This window comes from Chinchilla lanigera, unplaced genomic scaffold (genome assembly GCF_000276665.1).
Source record: "Chinchilla lanigera isolate Chin_1 unplaced genomic scaffold, ChiLan1.0 scaffold00014, whole genome shotgun sequence".
NCBI lineage: Eukaryota > Metazoa > Chordata > Mammalia > Rodentia > Chinchillidae > Chinchilla > Chinchilla lanigera.
In genome coordinates, this window is record NW_004955415.1 from 28,360,311 (window position 1) to 28,382,046 (window position 21,736).

The window sequence follows — 21,736 nt, forward strand, 5'->3', positions numbered from 1 at the left end:
TGTCCATTTCCTCTCTGTTTTCCATCCTATGAGAGTAAAGATCTTCAAAGTAGGTATTGATGATCTGAATTTCTACAGGATCTGTAGTGATTTCACTCCTTTCATTCCTTATTGCACGTATTTCAGTTTTTTCTTTCCTTTTTTTGATAAGGTTGGCTGAGGTTTAACCATTTTATTTATTCTTTCAAAGAACAAACTCTTCTATTCATTAATTCTTTGTATTTTTTTTTTAGTCTCCATTGCATTAATTTATGCTCTGAGCTTTATAAGTTCCTGTCTTCTTTGTGCTTTGGGTTTGACTTGCTCTTCTTTTTCTAGAAGCTTGAGGTGCAGCATACGACTGTTTATTTGTACTCATTCTGTTTTCCTGAGGTGGGAATTCACTGCTATCAATTTCCCTCTGAGGACTGTTTTTACTGTGTCCCAGCGGTTCCTGTAAGTTGTATCTATATTTTCATTTGATTGTAAATAGTGTTTAATTTCTACTTTGATTTCATCTGTGACCCATTGGTTGTTCAGGAAAGTGTTATTTAATTTCCCTGTGTTTGTGGAATTTTGTGATTCTTTCGTCATTAATTTCCAATTTCATTGCACTATAGACTGATAGTATGCATTGGATACTAGGCTCCTCCTACCTTATACACTAGTGGAAGAGGCACAGGGGTGGTTCACCGGTGTTCCTGAATATGTTCCTAAATAATTTCAGTTCCTTTGCATTACTTAAGTATGTTCTATGTGCTAGCATATGGTCTATTTTAGAGAATATCGCATGTGCAGCTGAGAAGAATGTGTATTCTGATGCTGTTAGATGGAACACTCTGTAAAGGTCTACTAAATCCATTTGTTCACAAGTTTGGTTAAGTTCTGTTATTTCTTTGCTGATTTATTATCTTATTGATATATTTCTTTGTGACACTGGTGTGTTAGAAGCCCCTGCTTTGATTGTGTGGCTGCTTATTTCATTTTTCATGTCTGTTAAAATTTATCTTATATAATTAGGTGCTCCTGTATTTGGTGCATAGATGTTTATGATTGCTATATCTTCCTCTTGAAGTTTTCCCCTCACAATTGTGTAGTGACCTTCTTTATCTCTTTTGATTGTTCTTGTTATGAAGTTCACATTGTCTGCCAATAGAATAGCTATGCCTGCTTTTTTCTGGGTTCCTGTTATGTGGAGTATTGTTTTCCATCCTTTAATTTTCAATCTATGAATTTCCTTTTGAGTTAAGTGTGTTTCTTGTATAGAACATATAGCTGGATTTTGTTTCTTGATTCACTCTGCCAGTCTGCTTCTTTTGTTTGGTGCATTGAGACTGTTTACAGTGATGATTATAACTGATATGCATTGGCTTATCTTTGTCATGTTATTTTCCTGCTATTGGATCCTCCTTTTTCCCTCTGTTTAATTGCTTGCTCTGCTTGGTGGTTCTTTTCTGTTGTTCTTGAAGTTGTGGTCTGTTTTATCTCTTTCTAGGATATCTTTTAGTACTCCCTGTAGGATTGGTTTGGTGCTCATGAATTTCTTCAGTTGTTCTTTATCATGGAAATATTTCATTTCTCCACTAAATTTGAAGATAGTTTTGTGGGGTACATCAATCTGGGTTGGAAGTTATTGTCTTTCAGGACCTGAAATACTTCACTCCAAGCTCTTCTTGACTTGATGGTTTGTGTTGAGAAATCTGCTGTGATTCTGATGGGCTTTCCTTCATAGGTGATCTGCTTCTTTTCTCTAACAGCTTTTAATATTCTGAACTTTTGTTGAGTTTCTTGGATCTTGATCACTATATGTCTGTATGTAGATTTATTTTGGTTATGGTTAACTGGAGTTCTATATGATTCACTTATCTGGATGTCTAATTCTTTTGCCATGCCTGGGAAATTTTCTGCTATTATTTCTGCAAATAGTCTTTTTATGTCATTTGTGTTGACACCTGCTGTTTTGTTGATACTTATTAACCTGACATTGTTTTTCTTTGCTTCATGTTGCAGTTCTTGAATTGTTATGTCCTGGTTCCTTGCTGTTTTTAAGAGATTCTTCCTTTCATGTTCATTAGTGGCAATGCTGTCTTCAAGGTCTGAAAATCTATCTTTAACTTTGTTCAGGCAGTTTTGCCAGCTTTTGATGGAATTTTTAATGTCCTGGATATCTGTTTGAATCTATTTCATGCATTCTAGTTCTTTTCTGTATTGTTCACTCAAGGTTTCTATGAGTTGTCTCTGTTCCTCTATTTTCTTGTCAATGTCTTCTTTGGATATACTAAATAATTCTTTCATTATTGTTGTTATTTCTTTTTTTACCTGTGAGATTATTTCTGATCTGATGTCTTCTATGGCCTGATGGAGTTGTTTCTTTACTTCAGATGCTATCATTTCAGAAATTTCAGGTGTATGACTTCCAGGCTCTTCTGTGTTGATGCCTCCTGGACTTGTTCTGGGCGGTGTGGAGATCTAAGATTGCATTTTGCTCCTTTGTTTTGTCCTTTTTGAAGATCCTGAGGTTCCCTAGAGCTCAGCCTCACTCTCATGATTGTGTGGGAGTGGCAGGGTGAGGGTCTGAAGATCCCCAGTGCTCAATGTGGCTCCTGTGCTGGTGTGTGGGGGCAAGGTGGGGTCCCAGATGCTCACAAAACTTTCTTGCATTCAGTTGGCTCCCAGGCCAGTGTGGGAGGGGTGGGAGAGGCTCACTGGAGTTCCTGAAGCTGTCTGAGGTTCAGCCCCGCTTCCACAAGGGTCTGGCAGATGCAGGTCATGGTGACCAAGGCTTCAGATATTGCCCAGGACCCAGACCGGTTCCTGCACCAGCAAGTGAGGGTTGAGGGTGAAGTCCTCAAGGCCCCTGACTCTGTCTGGGTTGCAGCTGGACTCCCACAAGGGTGAGGGTCATGCTGGGAGTCACCACTGAGGTCCTAGAAGGTATCCAAGGCTCCTCCTGCCTTATACACTAGTGGAAGAGGCACAGGGGTGGTTCACCGGTGTTCCTGAATATGTCCAGCATGCAGCCCAGCTCCCGTGGAGATCCAGGGGTGTAGGGAGTGGCCACCAAGGCCCCAGTGGGGCCTGGGGCTCTGCCTGCCTCCCACACTGATCAGGGAGGCACAGTGGTGGCTCACTGGGGTTCCTAAAGATGTCTGAGGTTCAGCCCAGCACCTGCAGTCACACTAGGGGTGCAAAGAGTCAATAGTTCTGTTTTACAAAGAGCTGTAGAAGAGCATTCCTGGGTTTAATATCCAGTACAAAAGAAATTCTCATCTTTGGTTAAAAAAAAAGTTCTTAAGTGGATCCACAGGGAATTTGCCAATATATTTCTGCCCTCTACTTAGGAATCTATGAGATTAAATTTAAAATAAATCTTTTAAAGTTATTTAGGATTATATTGAAAAATAATTTAGGGCCTTCTGATTAAATATGGCAAATTTTAACAAATTTACCCCCTCTCCTTCCTGGCACACCCACAAAATAATAGCAAACCAACCCCCCCAAAAATAATCTTACTATTCAGTCTGAAATGTCTCCTAGAGGCCAAAATAAAGGGACTGATCCCCAGTCTGTGACTGTATTTAGAGATGGTAGGACCTTTATGAAGTTGGGCCCAGGTGAGAAAGTGAGGTCACTGGAGGAAGGTCCTTGCAGGGGATATTGGGACCCTGGTCACTTCCTGAGCCATGAGGTGAATAATCTCCTGTGCCATGTGCTCCCACCATGAGGTCCTACTTCCCACAGACCCAAAGCAACAGGACCAGATGACCATGGATTGAAACCTCTGAAACTGAGAGCCCAAATAAATATCTCCTCTTTTTGAACTAATTTTCTCAGGTATTTCATCATAGTGACAGAAATCTGACTAACACACAATCTTCCCATGAGGAGACAAATCACTAGGGAGAGAGCCTTAGAGGGGACAGTGGGAAATGACAAGAGGAAGGAGAGGAAGAAAGGTGGGGAAGGATGTTTAAAAAGACAAAACTTTACTGACCATACCAAGAAGTCAGTCAACATGCCTAAAAGTAATGTGAGAATTTATCTCACTTCACTAAGTAATTATATTTATATCAGAAATTACTTTAAAAATATTTGGCTCCAAGCAGCAGAAGTCAAAAGGAGAGGTCACTGTGGAGAGCCATGGTTGTGTCTCACAAGACAAATGGCAGAGGTGTGGGCCTTGGGACAGACCACAGTCTGGAAGGACAGGGCAGGTAGAACCTAGGCAGTGCTTGCTTTCTCTATGCACACTGTTTCTTGGGTTGCCCCACAGCTCCCCTGTCACGTGGTACAAATCTCAAAGCCCACAGGCTTATCTACATGTGTCTCAGTCCCAATTCCATTCCCCAGAGGGTGACTGGCTGGTGTGGCTTGGTAGGCAGAGTGTCCAGCACTCCTTCCTAAAGAGTGAGTATGGCTCTTCATTCACCCCGAATGTGGGCAAGCTCATGACTTCCTTACAGTTATCCGGCAGAAGTGAAGCTGTGGCCCTGCTGTGGCCGCTTCTTTCCTCTTATTTTCTGGAACATTCACTCTTAATGTCCTGGCCTGTCACATAAGAAATCCAACTGTCTCTGCTCCACCCCAGAAGACGCCCAGGCCATATACAAGGACGATGTAGACACTTGAGGGAGTGTCACAGCTAAGCTGAGCTGAGCTTTCAAGTCATCCATGCCAGGACCAGACAGATGAGTGAAAAACCTTCCAGATGATTGTGTTCCCAGCCTTCCTCTTCCCTTCTGAAGTCCCTGTCACTGTGGAGTGAGGTGAGCCATTATGAGTGTATGAGTGGGTGTCACTCTATGCTGCTAAATTGTGGCGTGGTCTTTGCAAGTTAATCCATAACTGGAACACTGGGGTCACCTGGCATCCCTGCTGTGTGGGTAGAATCAGGAAGGCACAGCGTGACTGCTGGTGAGGGGCTGGGAAGCAGGAAGTGAAGCAGATCTCGGCAAACCCAGGCTCAGCATCGGCCCTCTAGGAGTCCACTCCAATTCCCTGTCCTGGCTTCACACAGTCAGTTGCCTGCCTAAGCAGAGGAAGGACACGGGGACTGGGGAACTGGAGTGCCTGGCCTCTTGTGTAAACCCACTCTGAGTACTTGCTCCTCACACGGTAAGACGATGAAAGGGAGGAGCGTGAAGAGGTGTACATTCACCATGGCAATCGGGATCAGTAATCTCCAGCTGCTTCCCACCCAACAGTGGTCTCTCGGCAGAGACAGTCACCAAGAAATGAGAACAAACCTCAGAGCACTGGCATCTTCTCTCTGACCTCTCGAGTACAGAGCAGATCATTAGAGGGTCCTCGTGTTGCCTAGCAACATGTGAATGCTGTTTGCTATCGTGTCATTAATATGATATGAAAGTGTCTCATAGAAAACATTCATCTTGCATTAATGAAAATCAAATTTGCTAATATGACACAAAATCTGTTCTTCCTTGTGACTTTCTATACTTAAGTAGCTTATTTATTGAATTAGACCATGAGTGGTTTTCAGGCTGAAGACCGTTAAAGTATCACAATAAGGACTTTGTTTTCAATATCAGGTGGCCCTTAATGATGTGATTATGCAGCTATGACTCTGTCCATCCTTTGACAAAGTGCTCCTCCCCTGAGATCTCATCCCGATACCTGTGAGCTACTCTGCCACACAACTTCCTGCCCCTAAGCCCCGACCAGGAGAAGATTCTGGTCTGAGCCCATGCACACCCCAGGTTAGTTTAGTCTTTCTTCCAAGCTCTGAGGCAGAAAGCTAACAGAGTACCTTTAGCCTGAAAGAGGCACTGAGAACCAATGAACCCCAAAACATAAAAAAAAAAAGCATGAAAAAATTCTACTGGAAGTCACTCAGCCACCTTCTTCTACCTAAAAATAAGATAACCAATGCATCAGGCACTAAAAGGGGATAAGAAATGCAGACAGCCCCCTACTTCCAACACGATTTGTTCCTGTAACACAGGAGGTGTTCAAATATGCGAAAACCAAATAGCTGACTCAAAGTCTTAAAAAGGGCATTCCATTCACGAGTTAAAGTGGGATTGCTCAGAATGTTCCTTAGTATCTTTAGCACACAAAAGTTTAAATTCAACAGACAGAAGGGCATTCAGGGATATCAATGGCTGGGAAATGAGCAGAAAGGTTGCATTCAAGTCAAACACACAGGTCCAGCATCCCAAGTCAAGGGTTAACCCTAAAGACATCCAAAAGGAGCCTTACAAGCATCTGAACTGCTGAGCTGTATTTCTAGAGGTATTAGTTTTACAAAACTTTGTTTTCCATTTACAAAATGTATATATATATATATATATATATATATAGTCATTGCAGTACCCAAAGGAATGGGACATAAAACAGAGAATTATAAAGAGAAAGATGTCACCAAAAAGCAAACATCCAGAGAGGTTATTGCTCCTCTCTTTTTTTTGGGGGGGGGTTTGGTTTTTCTCCGGTACCAGGAACCGAACTCACGACCTTGCGCTTGCCAGGCAGGCGCTTTTGCCGCTGAGCTAAATCCCCAGCCCTAAGAGAGAGGTTATTGCTGATCTGATTTTTTGGGTATGTGTCATATTATATACACATATATTTTTAACAGCCTGGTTTACAGCTTGCTATTTTAACTTTTCAGACTATTTTGAACATTTTCTCATTTCTTGAGATATTATTTTTAAGGGCATGATTTTTTAATGACAATAGAAATTCTACCAGTATACCTTTCTTAACTAACCAAGCTGCTTCTAATTTGTTGCTTTGATAGTTCACCATATAACTAACATCCTTAAGGATACATGTGGTTGGCATATTCGTGATTATTCCTGTTACAATTTTTAAAATGTCACTATTTCTTATTCATTCCTCATATATTTATTTAACACTAGTGTGCTGGATACTTGCAAAACAACTCTTTTCCTTCACAGATAGAATATTTTATCTATTTAAAACAATCCTCCTGCCCCTCCTCCAATGAACAGCGGCCTCTCCCCTGTCAGTCCCAGTCCTCTGGCCCGCGCTGAGCACTGTTCTCAATGTGGCAGTGTGTGTTTCTCAGATTAATGGGGCCACACTGTACATATTTTCTTGTTTCACTTAAAATATATAGACTGAAGTTCTGTCCATGTCAGCACACATAGATCTCACTCCTTTTAATGGCTTCTTTATATTTCATATAATGGCTAACCGCTAATTGACTTCTCTTCCTATTAATGAATGAACATTCAGGTTATTTGCAATTTTTCCCTATTATTGTAGTAACAGTTCCATTGAACATATATCTTTGTGTCCATGGGTGGAGTTTTTGCATCAGTGGGTATGTATATTTTGATTTTGATCAAGATATTAATTTAAATGATCCTTAAAAATGTGACACCAATATGCATTCCCGGGGAGCGTTCATAAGAAGGCTTGGTTTCCCCCTTCCTTACAGCACTGGATATGTTCTGTGTTTTATTTTTTGTCAATCTGCAGGAGGAAGAAAGAGTACAAAGAATACCTCGTCACATTTTCAATTAACATTTCTTCTGTGTGGATGTCTCTTGTCATGGGTTTATTAGACATTTATATTTATCATTTTGTGAATTACTTATCATATCCTTTGCCCCTTTTCCTAATGGGTTCCTTATTTCGTTTTGATTTATGAGAGTTTAGGATAAAATAAGACTAGTAATCATCATTCTAAGCATCACATCTTTTGTAATCTTATTTAACAGATTTTTTAAGAGCAGTTCTATGTTTACAGAAAAACTGATCTGAAAGTAGAGCTGCCACAAACCCTGCCCAGCCCCAGCCCACACCACCATCACAGTTTTTCCTATTACTTACCTCTCGAATTAGTGTGGCACATGTGACAGCCAGTATTGATACATGACTATGAACTAGTCTGTAGTGTACGGTAGGGCTCATTCTTGGTGTTATGCATTCTGTGAGTCCTGGCCATGCATGACGTCATGTGTCCATCATGTATAGCCAAGCAGAGTGTTTCCACCAGCCTCCATTTTCCTCGTGCTCTGGCTTTTCATTCCTTTATCCTCCCCTCCCCACCATCCCCTGGCAACTGCCGACCTTTTTCTGTCTCCATAGTTCAGCTTTACTAGAACGGCTCATAGTTGGAATGTTGGAGCATGCAGCCTTGACTCAGCAATGTGCTTGTAAGGCTCCTCCTCGTGTTCTTGTGGTTCAATGGCTCATTTCTTTAGCAGCTAGTAAGATCCATTATTTGACTGGATATCACAGTTTTTTATTCCATTCACCTAACGAGGTCCATCTTGGTTGCTCCAAGTATTCACAGTTACGAACAAAATTGCTATAAACATTCATGTGTGGGTTTTGTGTGGACATAGGTCTTCAACTTGCTTGCGTGTGTACCTAAGACCACAGTTTTAGGTAATAAGGTGAGAACATATTTGTTTTTGGAAGACGTTGCCAAACTGTCCTCCACATGGCTATACTGGGTTGCGTTTCCACCGGCAATGAGCGAGAGTTCCTGTGGCCCAGCGTGTGGTGTGCTGGCGTTTGGGCTTAACCCCTACTAAGGTGTGCTGTGGTCCCTTTCTGTGGTTTTTAACTTGCAGTTCCCTATTGGTGTATGAAGTTGAGTCGGTTGGAAGTAACAGATTCCAAAAGCTTACTGGGGATCTCTGGGTCATTTTAGGAGAGGCATCCGCTCAAGCCTTTGGCCCATCTTTTAAGTGGGCTGCTTGCTTTTTATTATTAAGAGTTCTTTGTGTGTTTTGAATATGAATCCTTTTTCAAATGTGTATTTTACAAAGATATTTTTCTCAGTCTATGGCTTGTCTTCTCATCGTTTTTGTTAACTTTTTTCATATAAAAGGGTTAATTTTTACATGATCATATCTTTCTCTGAGCTACTGAAGTTTGTCCCCCTAGTTAGGAAAATCTCCGTCTAAAAATTATGAAATATTCTTCGTTTTCTTCTATTGCTTTTATACCTCTGTTGTACACTAACATCTGTAAATCATTTGGAAATATGTGTATGTGCATGAGTGTGTGAGTGTGTGTGTGTGTGTGTGTGTGTGTGTGTGTGTGTAATATAGTATAAGATAAAGATCCAGGAATCTCATTTTACTTTTTTCCAAGTGTAGAGATAATTTTTCTAACAACACTTACTAAACAGTCCATAGGAACCTGCAACCTACAGATTGGGAGAACATATTTGTCAACCACATGTTTGATGAGGGGTTAAAATCCACTACCTAGAAGGAACTCATACATCTGTTTTTCCAAAGAAGATATGCACTCTTAAATGGCCAAAAGTATATGGAGATTCTCAGCATCACTACTCATCAGGAAAACACAAACCCAAACTACTATGTTATAGAAAAGATAGCAGTTATAAAGTGTTGTTGAGGGTGTGGAGGTTGGGGACAGGCTTAAGCCCCTCCAAACTCCCATAAGTGAGTTTGGAGTTACCAAGACATCCCTTAAGTGAGACCCAGTGGCGCAGACCTGCAATCACAGCTACTCTGGAGGCTGAGGCAAGAGGATCACAAAGTTGAGACCAGCCTAAACGACTTAGCAAGACCCTATTTCAAAATTTTAAAGAAATTAGAAAAATTAACAGGGATGGAATGTGGCTCGATACTCCTTGGGTCCAATCCCCAGTACCACAAAAAAAAAAGAAGAAAAAGACACCCTTGGGCCCTCCTCCTCCTGGCTGGTTTAGGTGGAAGGCACCTAACCCTCTTGCCAGGCCAGGTCCAGTGCTCTTTGGCGGGGAGCCACAGCGCCTGGAAGCTCCGGGTCCTTCCTGCAATGGTGCTACACTGAGCTCCTCCTACTGCTCCGCCAGCATTCCGAGGGGCCGAGGCGCCCTGGGTTCTGTCTGCAACCCTCTTGCCATCTCTGTCTTGGCCACATCCTCCCTCGGGGCCCTTGTCTGGCTGCCTGTGCCGTGTCAGTTGCAGCTGCACATTCCCGCCTGAAGCTTCTGTGGGCGCCTCCCTGGTTGCCTCCCCTTCAGAAGGAAGCAGCTGTAGAGCCCCTCCTCTCCCCGCCCACCTCTCCAATGTACAGTACCCTGCTTCCTGCCACCTCCGGAGCCAGAGTCCTGACTGAGGGCACCCCACTCTCCTGCTCCCGATTCTCCTCCACATCTGTCAGTGCAGCTGTTTTCAGTGCACCCCTTTGCTTCCAGGGAGCCTGTGCCAGATCTGGCCACGGTGTCCTCAGTGAGCCTGAGACCTTCCCACGACGCTGTCACCAGGGAGATAGTCCAGATGGGGTCACAGTCTGACCCCACTTACTTCCCCCTCCTTCTGGGTCCAGCTGGACACTGGAGCAGTCAGGCCCTGTGTGTCCCCAACTTCCCCAGTGCCACTGTGTGCTGGGTCCCCTACTACTGTGTGCTGTTCCTTCTGGCTGGGACAACTCGGCAGGTGCTGCCTGCCTCTCCTGTGCCCTCTAGGGCCTTCTCAGTGCCTCTCTGGCCTGCTCCCCATGGGTTATCACCAGCACTTACATGCATGCTCTAGCATGGCTCTAGGGCACAGTCACCTAATCTTCTGCGGAGTATCTCTCCTTGCTGGAGACCTGTGGGTGTGGGGCCTCAGCACGTTCACGCTGCATTTGCAATGCTTCTCTCAACAGACATTCAACAAATGCAGTCACCCTTGCTCTGCATCAGACTCAGGCTTGTGTTTGGGGCTTGCAGTGGGTCTTGGTTCAGTTCCTGCCGCTCCTGGGCCTCAGTGGCTCCTAGATGACCTTGTGGGTCCTGGAGGTCATTGGTTGGAGGTCAGTTTGCTCACTTATGAGCAAGAAGCCTCTGGGATCACAATCCAGACCTCTGCCAGTTCTAAAGAAAGGGCTCTGGTATTTCATGATGAGCCAGGTGAGACTGTTCCTCCAGCATCCACCCAACTTTCCCCGACACCTCCGGCTGGGGACCCTTCTACGCTGTGTGTATACCCTGGGTTTGAGGCCATGGGCCAGCCAGAAAGATCTTATAGGCACCAACTTCAGAACTTAATTCTCTGCCATAACATCACTCAGAGTAATCCAAGAAAGCAAAACCAAGCTGGGCGTGGCGGTGCACACCTATCATCTTAGCACTCAGGAGGCTGAGACAGGAGGATTGCCACAATTTCAAGGCCAGCCTTGAGCTGCATAGTGAATTCAAGGCTAACCTGAACTGCATAGTGAGACCCCATCTCAAGAGAGAGAGAGAATAGCAATTTCAAAATAACTTCTGAATTCCAAGAGGTTACAAAATAAAGCAAGAGAGGTATGCCCTTAGATTCCTTGAGTGTAAACATTTTATCACCCCTCTCTCCCCTCCAGTCTTCTGCACCCACTCGTTCACTCTTGGATGAAAAGATGTCATTTTTTCCCTGGGGTTTGAACAAGTTGCAGACACTTTGCCCACTTGCCTTTGAATACTTCATTGTTTCTTAAGAGTAAGGACAACCTTGCACAACCCTCATCTAGTCAGAATTATAGAATAGTACCATTACAACACAAAGTCAAATCTGCAGTCATTCTAATTTCACTGACAGTCGCACCAACATCCCCTTCTCACGGAGGCATGCAGCCTCTCTTGTGGGGACACTTCCTTGGCCTTTTCCCTTCCTGATTATTGTTTTGAAAACCATGGTCACAATCCTGTAGCGTCTCTGCCCGTTTGGCTTCTCTGACTGCCTCGTCCTCACCAGGGTGTGGGCTTTCGTGGGAATCAGGGCGATGCTGTGCTCCATCTTCCCCATGCAGGAACCTCCACATCCACGGGTTCCAACCCAGCCACGGGGTCGCCGGGGGCCGCAGGCTGCTCCCTGGAAATGAGCCATTTATCGAATCAGTGACACCTTGAGACTGTGGAAGTACCTGTGCCCATCCTTCTTTCCTCCCACTTGGGTTTGCGGCCACTGATCATTTTCACCTGACTCTGTTTCCACTGCAGCGCTTGCCACGTGGTGGCTCGTCTGGCTCTGACTTCCGTTGTGCATTTAGTGCTAAGCATTCTGCTGCCTGGAGGGGTGGTGCCTCGCCGTTCCCGTCCGTCTGTCCGTGTACATTGACGTGCACTTCAGCGCTCTTAACACCTGGGTGTGTGACCCATTGCCCTCATCAGTGTTTTGGAGAAATAAAACCAGGAATAGGATTGTTAATTTTTTATGCTTGATTCTTACAAACTGTAAACCTGAAGTCATAAAACTGGCCAAGAGGTTAAGGAACAGGCTTTTCATTATGTCTGTAAAACTCTGGTGAAAAACCTGAGCACGTTGATTTGAAAAGTCAGTTATGAAAGGGAAGTCATAGAAACACGTATGCATCATTTATGTAATTATTTTAAACATGTCTTAAACACGCTGTGTGTATTCTGTTCTAGTAAATGATATTTCCACCAAGCACTTTCTGTAAATTCATTCTTAGTGCTCGTTTGCAGTACATAATGCTTGCATTCGAATTGGGGGTGGGTGCCGGTGCCTGACATATGCTTAATTCTTTTTATTCCTCTTCTTCTCTCTTCCCCTGGGCCCCCTTCCCATTTGCAAATAATCTCCCTGTTTCCTATTGCTTATCTTTTATTTGTTTACTTTTTAATTCTTAAACTTTGGGCTTCTCCTATAATAGAAGTTATGCGATATTTAAGCTGTTGTGTCTGATTCATCTCACTTAACAGTATGCACTGTTTAAACATCAATAAAGAGCAGTTCATTTAAGGGAAGGTGAAATGAGGCAGCCCCTGCGCGCAGCCTGCTTCTCACAAAAGGCAGGCCGAGCTCCTCTATCCCTGGAGACACCTGGGTTTCTACGGCACAAATCCACTTCTTCCGGCGCACACATCCACTTCCCGCCCTGCAGAAAGCAGACAGGAAATGGCAGTCAGGCAAGGTTGAGTGGCTTCGTGGCCTCAGGCCGGCCTGGTTCTCTGCAGCCCAATTAAAGGGAAATGGTTTTGCTTTCTCTTAAGAGAGGAGCAGAGTAAGAGCAGAGGAGTGTGGGAAGGGAAGCCGGGGCCTGAAAGCTTCCCTTTCCCTATAGAACAAATGCCAACCTCATCTCAGACTATTAGTCCTGAGCTCCTACAGCAAATCAATGCGAAGAGCTGGACAACTTCCAGGGCACTCGATTTAGCCTACAAATTCGATTAATGCAGCTCCTAATAAACCAAGATGTGCAAAGAATACCGCAGATGGAGTAGAAGGAGAGACACTCAGCGCTCAGTCCCAGTCAGGCCCCAGCCAGTGCAGGCCACGCAAACACCCGCCAGCCCCGGTCCCAGGCAGGGAGGAAGGCATGGGTGGTGCCATCATGAGGGCTGACACGTGAGCTCCAACAGAAGCACGTCTACGTCATGCTGCCTCTACGTGAAACCTGCTTGCTCTGGCAAGTCAAGTAAACATCAGACAGGTCAGGAAAGGACCCAGGCCACCTGAGCTTTGGAGGGTCCAGACCTCAGCCAGGGGCGCTCACATGTTCTGTGATGCCTGGTTTGGCCACCAGGTTAGCAGCAGGCAAGGAGACGGAGAGAGCTCTGCGGGGATACCTCACATCGAACCTTCCTCCTGTCAGCCAAAAACCAACTAAGGCCTCACTTCAGTGATTTCCACAGATTTTTTTCTCACCAGGTAACATTTTAGTGTCTAGAACATCATGAAGGCTCATCCCAACCCCTCCCATGTACTATTACTGCTCTGTAAACCTAGGCAAATTAATTTATGCAGATAGCACAGAGTGGAGGAAAACAGCCACCCAAGAAAGACTTTCTTCTACTTAAGCACAAAGTGGTTTAGTGATTTATTTAGTCTGTAATTCACACCAGAAAGACTCGAAGCATCTTATGCAAACAGCAGAAGTAAGAACAACGGTCATCATTTGTGTGGACCCCTGCCTGTGCCAAGCACAGAGCCAGGTCTCACCTGGGGTCCCCTTCATTCTGGTGGAGCTCTTTGAGCCCAGGGCTGTCGCTGTCCCCCACTTTGCAGCTAAGGAGACGGAGGCCAGAGGGGTTAAAGCCAATGAGCTCAAGGCCACTCAAGCTGACAAGCAGCAGAGCTAGGTAAAAGGCAAAGAGCGGGCAGTGGGAGACCAAGGGCAGGGCGTAGGGTGGAGTAAGGAGGTAGAGAGAGCGCATGGCTAAGCCCCGACCCTGGATGGACGTGGCCACCTCATGGGATGGGCCATCAGGCTGGAGCCCACTGGGCCTGGCACACGCAGGAGACGATGTCAGTGTGTGGAGACACATGCCCATCCTTCAGGGAGCAGCACGGGCTTCACTTCGCTAAGTACCCAGATTCGGCAGAGCAAGTGGACAGCAGATAGACCTTCGGGGCGATTCTCTAAGAACATCATTTCTTGTCAGGCCTAGGAGCACACCCATATAATAGTCTCAGCTACTTGGGAGGCTGAGGCGGGAGATGGGCTTGAGCCCAGGAGTTTGAGGTTGGCCTTGGCAACATTGTGAGACCCCTTCTCTTACAAATAAATAAATGACAGAAGAGAAAACAAATATTTCTGGAAACCAAGACTGCGGTTGCAAGAGCAGCAGGGAGTTTAAGGCCACATCAGTGACACATGTGCTTGGATCAGACATGGGAGTTTAGGGTTCTACATTCCTACAGTCACCAAGGAACCTGAGGACACTCCTGCTCTAACCCTGTAGATGGGGAGCAGGAGTCTCCCAGTGCCAGGGCAGCCATGTCACTGCCTTGGACAGGAGGAGCCGTGGGTCTGCCCCGTGGCTCCCGTGCAACGAGTGTGAGCTCCAAGCCTGGGCCTGTGCCAGCCACATGGGACTCCGGTGCCTCGCTCAGTCCCATGTGTCTGCTGCAGGGGCCGCTGGCCAGTTTAACATACAGTGTTCAGATGTTGGAAGAATGTGTCTGAGCTAAGTCCTGGAAAGTGCAGTGTTTAAAGCTATCTTACTGAAATTGTTACAGACCCCTCATTTTCTTTAATAGAATTCAATTTCCTAAAAAGTGAATTTGCCATGGGTTCAGAGGAGGAGGAAGGGAGGGTGAGGGGGGGGCACAGAGGATCTCTTAGGGCGTGAAACATCTCTGTGTGATGCTGTGACAGTGGACACAGGTATTACGCATTGCTCAAAAGCCACAGGATGCACAACATCAAGACTCGCTTTAGCATACCGTGGTGGTACGAATGGTGCCCACTGATATTGGGCTGTGGTTACAAATTGTACCACAGAGGCTCGAAAGCTGAGAAGGCAGCGGGCTGTCTGGAAATCCCACTTGCCGCTCAGGTCTTCTGTAACCCTAAAATGGCTCTAGAATGAGAGTCCAGTAACTTAAAAAGTTTAAGAAGTTATTTTGCCAGAAGCAAAGAAGATCTCAGGAACCATACAATGAGTTGCAGGTGGAGGCTGCGCCGTCAGGGCTGTGTGCGGGGTGACAGAACCACACACAGGAATCAGCTGTCGTCCTTAGCGCCGCTGGTCCAGGGCACCCAGGTGGCACCTTGAAAGCCACCTCCAAAATGAAGAGATTCTGCAAGGGGCGAGGAAGAACCATGCAAGTAGGATTGTCTTCTGGGTAGTGCTTAAGGAGAAATTTCTTAGTTTTCTTAGTTCAAGGAAATCGTCCCTTCCCAGCCTCTAAACCACCCAGCATGTGAGACCAGCCCTGCGGCTGATGCACCTCCCTGGCCTGCAGAAGCACCAACTGCTGCCACCCACTCTGGGCCTTGGAACATAGCAGCCCAGCAGTGTCTCGGAAACTGCAGGTGATCTGCCTATGGGTCATCTTCTTCCTAATTTCTGTTCAGTTCACGATGCCGTCTAAGCAGGATTGTGGGTGAGATAGGAGAGGTCCCCCAGGGAGTCCTGCTGCCGAGGCTGAGACCCGGGTTCACCCTGGCTGAGGCTGTTGTTGAGGTCAAAACATTGACCTTTTGTGGTTATCCCTCGACTTGGGGAGGAGCCAGAAGTCACACAGAGCCTGATCATCAGTGGATGAGGACACGGTGCAGTGTTTTTACAGCCTGCCTTTCTTTTTGATGGTACGCGGCAGCACTGTTCACTGTATTTTTTATCATATCTCGAAAAGACACAAAAAGATTTCCAGAACTACTGCAGAAAATGACAAGAACGAAGGGATTAGTGTGTTCAAAGTGAGGTCAAGGATTTTGAGGTGGATTCACGGCAATCTGTCTTTTACTATAATACATTTTTAAAAATTTAAGCACACACTGTATTTTTTGAACATACTGCTCCCAGGGAATTCTGGGAACACTGGTAGCAACAGTTTGCTTTAGAGACTGTCATCTTCTAGACAAGGATCCCCAGATGTTTTGCCACCGGTGACGGTAGGGAGTGTAAAAGGGTAAGTGAGAGAAAACCGTGCATGCCCCAGGTCACCGCAAACCGTGTCACCCAGCATGGTGGGCATAGGGGTGGTCGGGTGTGGAGGTGGCCAGGAGGCAGCCCTTCTGCAGGGTGCACCCAGTCAGAGTCCCCAGCCAGCCCGAGAAAGCACTGCAGAAGCATCTGACTTCTTCTCTGGCCACCCAGGCCCTGTTTGGACTTGGATGTGTCTTCTGAGGGTTGAGGGCCACTTGATCCTACAGTGGCCTGTGTCAGGCTCCATGGCCGGGCCCTCTGTGGCTGTGGGCATGAGGGTGGTGGCTCAGGGGAGGCAGCTGTGTGGCCTCACAGGAAGTGCCTTTTTTGAGAACTCTGTCTTTGAAGAAAATGGCCCATGGGACCCCAGGCAGCAGCCGGGGTGTTGGAGTGGAGCTGCACAGTAAGGGCACAAGCAGAGAACGAGGTGAAGGATGTGGCTTTGGACCCCCAAACCCAAAAGGGTGGGGATGTGGGGACTTCAGCCACAGAGGGAGACGGAGACAGATCCAGAGGTGCGCTGGCTCTCGGGCAGGAGTGGGCGTGTTTCCAGATGTGGAAGCCCACAGTCCAGCCGCACTGGGAGGCAGGGATGTCCTGGGAGAGCCAGCCTGGGTGTGCAGACTAAGGCTGATTCACAACTTTGGTTCGGGAAGCTGCCTTCAGGGAGGCTGTGTAAGTGTCACCAAGACACGTCCCTGTCAGGCATCCACCCGGCACTGACCCTGCTGTGGCTGGCTGCAGGTCTCGTGGCCTGGGCTCACAGGCGCGGTGCCAGCCAGGTTCCCACAGCCCCATGGGAGGCACTTAGAGTCAGCACGGGGTCACCCAAGCAGGGGTCAGATTGCTCCCAGGCAGAAGGGGGTTCAGCACTGCAGTCTCAGGGTAACGGGACTCAGCTGAACCCTGATTTCCACAGCCCTTCCCCTTTGCTCGCAAAGATACCATCCCTCTCTCACTGCTGCCCCCTGGGGCAGGCTGCAGAGTTTTGCCACCCATTCATTCGGCAATGGGGCTGTGGCCACCATCCACTGTCACCTGCCTAAGCTCACCTCCAGCTACCCTTTGGAGAAGCACCGTCTCCCCTGCCTTAGTTACCCACGCACTGGCCACCTGCCCCGTGTCTTCCGCCTTGCTCTTCCTGCCCCGCGCATCCCTGTGGCTCACATCACGTGCTCCGCCTCACATAATTTATAGGATTATTTTAAAATACTCACCCAAAAAGTCAAATACAGAGGAGTGCAAGAGATCTGTCCACCCACTAACGACCCAAAGAATTCAGCTGAGGGCCTGGATTGCACAGCAATGTCCTACATGAGTACAGCTAAAGACCTAGAGCCGATGACAGTGTCTCATGCAAGTCTGTATCAAGAATTGGCACTGGAAAGGCCCAAAGGTCATTGGTGGAATCTAGAAAGTCTGCACCAGTGGGATGAAGGATCTGTGCTAGCAGACTGAGGGATCTGCACTGGAGCCAGGAAGCAATGCTCAAGGTAAGGACCAGAGCTCCTTCAAAGAGAACCACAGCCATCCTCAGTGACAGCAAGGACCCAAGCTCCTCCACCATGAGAACTGCTGAGTTCACTTGAGGAAAAGCGGCACTACAAGCTTCTCCAGGAGAATCAACAGCACACCATATCTTCCCCTCCAGTTTTGCTTTGCTGCTGTTGGCAGTGATGGTCAGGCGGGCCCTCCACACCCAGCACCGTGCTGACTCAGTTCAGCTGCATATTCCAAGTTAACCATTAGTTAATCCATCCCATCCCCTGTCCCCACTGCACCCCCTAACCTGCTGCCTATTCCTCAGTACCCCAGGCCCATGAGCTCACGGGGCAGGGTGTTGTCTGTTCTGGTCCCTGCTGTTGCCACAGTCCCCAGAGAGTGCTGGGGACATAGAGAGAATGGAGTAAGGACTGGCAGGGTGGACCCCAGGTAGCCTTTAATGAGGAAGTAAGGTCCTGCTCTGATCAAGTGCATAGGGGGTGCAGCAACCCATCCAGTTGGTCACAACTGACCTTAACACACCCTTGTGACCTCTCCTAGGGCTTCGGTGACCTTTGGGAGCTTTCACTCCATCCTTGGCTTTAAGTCTTGGGGAAAAGAAGGAAGTCATCTGCACAGAGCTCTGACCTTCCTTCCTCTGGCTGAACATGGCACCCATCAGCGGGAGGACCCGCAACTCCCATCCAGATCAGCAGCTGTGCCTTGGGCCTGGAAGTTAGGTTTCCTGTTCCGAGACACCCGGAACTAAAATGAAGAAGACATAGAGGATCTATAAACGTTCTTAGTCATTACTTCGAGAATGCACCAGGTTTTTGGCAGTCGCCTGCACGTGACAGACAGCCACACTGCTGTCCATGCAAGACAGCACTTACTCAGCTTTCAGTGGAAACTTAGCAAAGAGCAGCCCCCCTAAGACAGACGCAATTAAGCATCAGCACAACTGTGCAAGGACCACGTTGTGACACGGAGGTGGCCTGTTTTTCTGGCCATTATTCATCCAGAAACCTTAATGATGAGCAACCTTTGTGTTATTGTCTCCCCAAATTTAATTTGTTTATGCAGCAGTTCAGTTAATCCTGCAATCTGCTTTTCTCAAACGAGGGCAGATAATGGAGACACCGTTCTTTACAAGTCTTCAGGCTTTTAAATTCTGATAAAATCAGGGTTCTTCACTGGGTCTTGCCCCGGCTCTGAATTAAAGCACTTTAAATGTAATTATGGAACCTGGCCTTACATCAGGAACATCCATTTAAAAAATTGATTGGCCGGGCTGTTCCATGAGGCATTTTATGAGCAAACGATTGCAGAGGGCCCAGAACTGTAATTTATCAAGGCACAAAAGCAGGTAAATACTTTATTAGCGGTAATGAGAGGGTTGCCAGCTAACTGCACCTCTTCCTCCCCGCCAGCTACTTCACGGAGCCCTGGTGCATGGCCCTGCTCCACGATCGCTTTATCGACCTCAGGAAGGAGCTGCGCCAGGTCCTGGCCTCCGAGCAGGTAAGAGTGATTAACGGACGTGGGCTGCTGCTTGCAGATCAGAGCAGTCAATGGCTGTCGGTCATTTGGGCTCAGCCCTCCCTTCCCATTTTTCGGCTTCACTTTCTAAACCAACTGTACTTCCTGCAAAGGGACTGTGGAGTGCTGATGTGGACACAATGTTGGGGAAAGTGATTTTACTTAAATTCTCTTGGGGGACAGCAGGTTTCATTTTCCTCTTTACAAGTAGCAGTGTTTTCACGATGAGCCAACAGCGCTGGCGGAAAACTGGGAGTGCATTGTGGGTGCCCACCCCTTGGGAGGGCGCAGAGGTGTCACTCCTTTGGCTTCTGCCTGCGGTGGCCCAACATTGAGCACCTATGATTTCGTAGGTGTCGAGAGAAATCATCCCTGTGGCAAAACTTTTCTTTTTGTTTTTTCCTATCATGGTACCAGGAATCAGTCTTAGGGCCTTCGCACCTAGCTGCACCCCCAGAAACTTCCCTAATTTTTGTTTAGAGAGAGGCTCTCACTAGGTCCCTAAACTGCACAGGCAGGGCTCAAATTTGTGGCCCTCCTGCCTCAGCTTCCCAGAGGGCTGAGATTACAGTCATGCACCACCATGCCTGGTTTGTTTTTTTTTTTTGTACTGGCACTTGAACTCATGACCTGACACTTGCCAGGCAGGCACTGTGCCGCTGAGCTAAATCCCTGGCCCCATGCCTGATTTAGCACATACTCCTTTTATAACTGACACTTCTTTTCAAAGCAATGCGGAATTCACCAGAAGTTAGGCTGCTATCCCAGAGGCTCATAGCTCAGTGAGAACTGTAACCACAATGTGGAGGGCGGCATCTGTGGAACTTCATCTCCTCCAGTAGCAGAGCCCACAGCCCAGCTGTGCAGGGCTGAGCTCTGTGCTCCAAGGGCACCAGGTGCTGGGCCTCAGCCGCATCCCGTTTCACACACAGGGCCTGGCCCGGTTATACCCTGCCTTGTCCTGATGTCCAAGTAGGAAGTCCTGTGTCACTTGTGGGCGCCCACAGCCGCAGGCTCTGGATGGAGGCCCCGCGGTGGATAGCACACGCAGGTCCCAACCCCAGTGAGTCCTCAAGTGTTCTGGTGCAGCACCCGGCCCTCGCTGTCCCTGGCACAGCCCTGCAGTGGGTGACAGTCTCATGTCTCTGTCCTGACCTCCCTGTGGAGAAACCAGGCTCACAGATGTTCAACAACCCACATGGCCACATAGCCGCTCAAGGGCAGCAAGCTGCCGACCCAGCCTCACCTGTCCCCAGCGGGCAGCGAGCTGCTGGGCCAGGTGGGCCCAAGCACAGGCGTCAGTGCCCACTGCTCCGGGGCTCTTTCGGGTGACACTGAGCTTCCATTCAAGGCAAACGGGCACTTTAGGATCTGCACAGGTGAAACCCCCCAGATGGGGGGGCATGGCCAAATGCAAAAGTCAGATGCCGCTGAATCGTTCAAACTGAGAGGTACACACCGGTCGCTCAAGACTCCCAAGGGTGCCGTCATCAATGCATCTGCCGTCAGTGCATCCGAAATGGAGTATGTTTCCAGACTATTTTACATTTCATTTGCTATACTTGGTTAGAAACATTTAGACACATTAGCTGTTCTTCTCGTCTAGAAAATACTGGCTGTGTTTGTGGATGAGCCACTGATTGACCTTTGTTGAGAGTGAAATATGAAATTCTTCCCATCTTCAATTCCTTTGCTTTACATTATTGTATCTTCAACGTCTGTTTTTTATTAGGCTGTTTGAGATACAGAGTGAGCACTCTCCTTGTGGGCATTGGGCACATGTGCTTACCATCTTTATTCTTTTCATGTTCCCTTCCCCTCTCCTCCCTCCATCTCTTAGACCCCTTTCCAGCTGTAAAAAGTCTATCTCCCTGTTTCTTTTTATCTGTCTTTTATTTTGTTCTTTAATTTGTTTATGCTTTGCGTTTCTCACATAAGAGCAACTATGCTTAAACTTGTGTCTGATTTATAGCATTATGTTCTCAAGTTACATCTATTTCTCTATGAATGCCTCACATTTATCCTTCTTTATGGCAGAGTAGTACTCCATTGTGTGTAAATGTCACATTTTCTTTATCCATTCACCTGTGGATGGGCATATAGGCCGCTTCCAAGATTTAGTATTATAAATTGTGCTGCTACAAATGTGGTTGTGCACACACCGCTGTAATATGATGTCTTTAACTCTTTGAGGAAGATAACTAGAAGGGGAACAAGTGGGACAAGTGAAATTTGTACTTTTGGTCTTTTGAGGACTCTCCATCTGAGTTCTCCAGTGGTTGTGCTAATTCACACGTCCACCAGGAGTGTAAAAGCATTCCTTCATCCCTGCAGCCTCACCAGCTGTTGTTGTTATTGGGTTTCTTGATGGCCATTGGATCTGCGGAAAGGTGCAGCCTCGGGAGTGTTTTAACTTGCACCTGAACA

At 46.9% G+C, this 21,736-nt stretch overlaps 1 protein-coding gene across 4 annotated transcripts in view; it reads left to right on the forward strand.

The window, feature by feature from the left end:
* Cfap61 (cilia and flagella associated protein 61) overlaps positions 1 to 21,736 on the forward strand; it is a 217,993-nt gene that overhangs the window by 188,947 nt on the left and 7,310 nt on the right. For all 4 annotated transcript variants that reach the window (XM_013512185.1, XM_013512187.1, XM_013512188.1 and 1 more), the window contains one exon: positions 19,201 to 19,291. In XM_013512185.1, the coding sequence (XP_013367639.1) occupies positions 19,201 to 19,291 (91 nt within the window). The remainder of the gene's footprint in view (positions 1 to 19,200; positions 19,292 to 21,736) is intronic.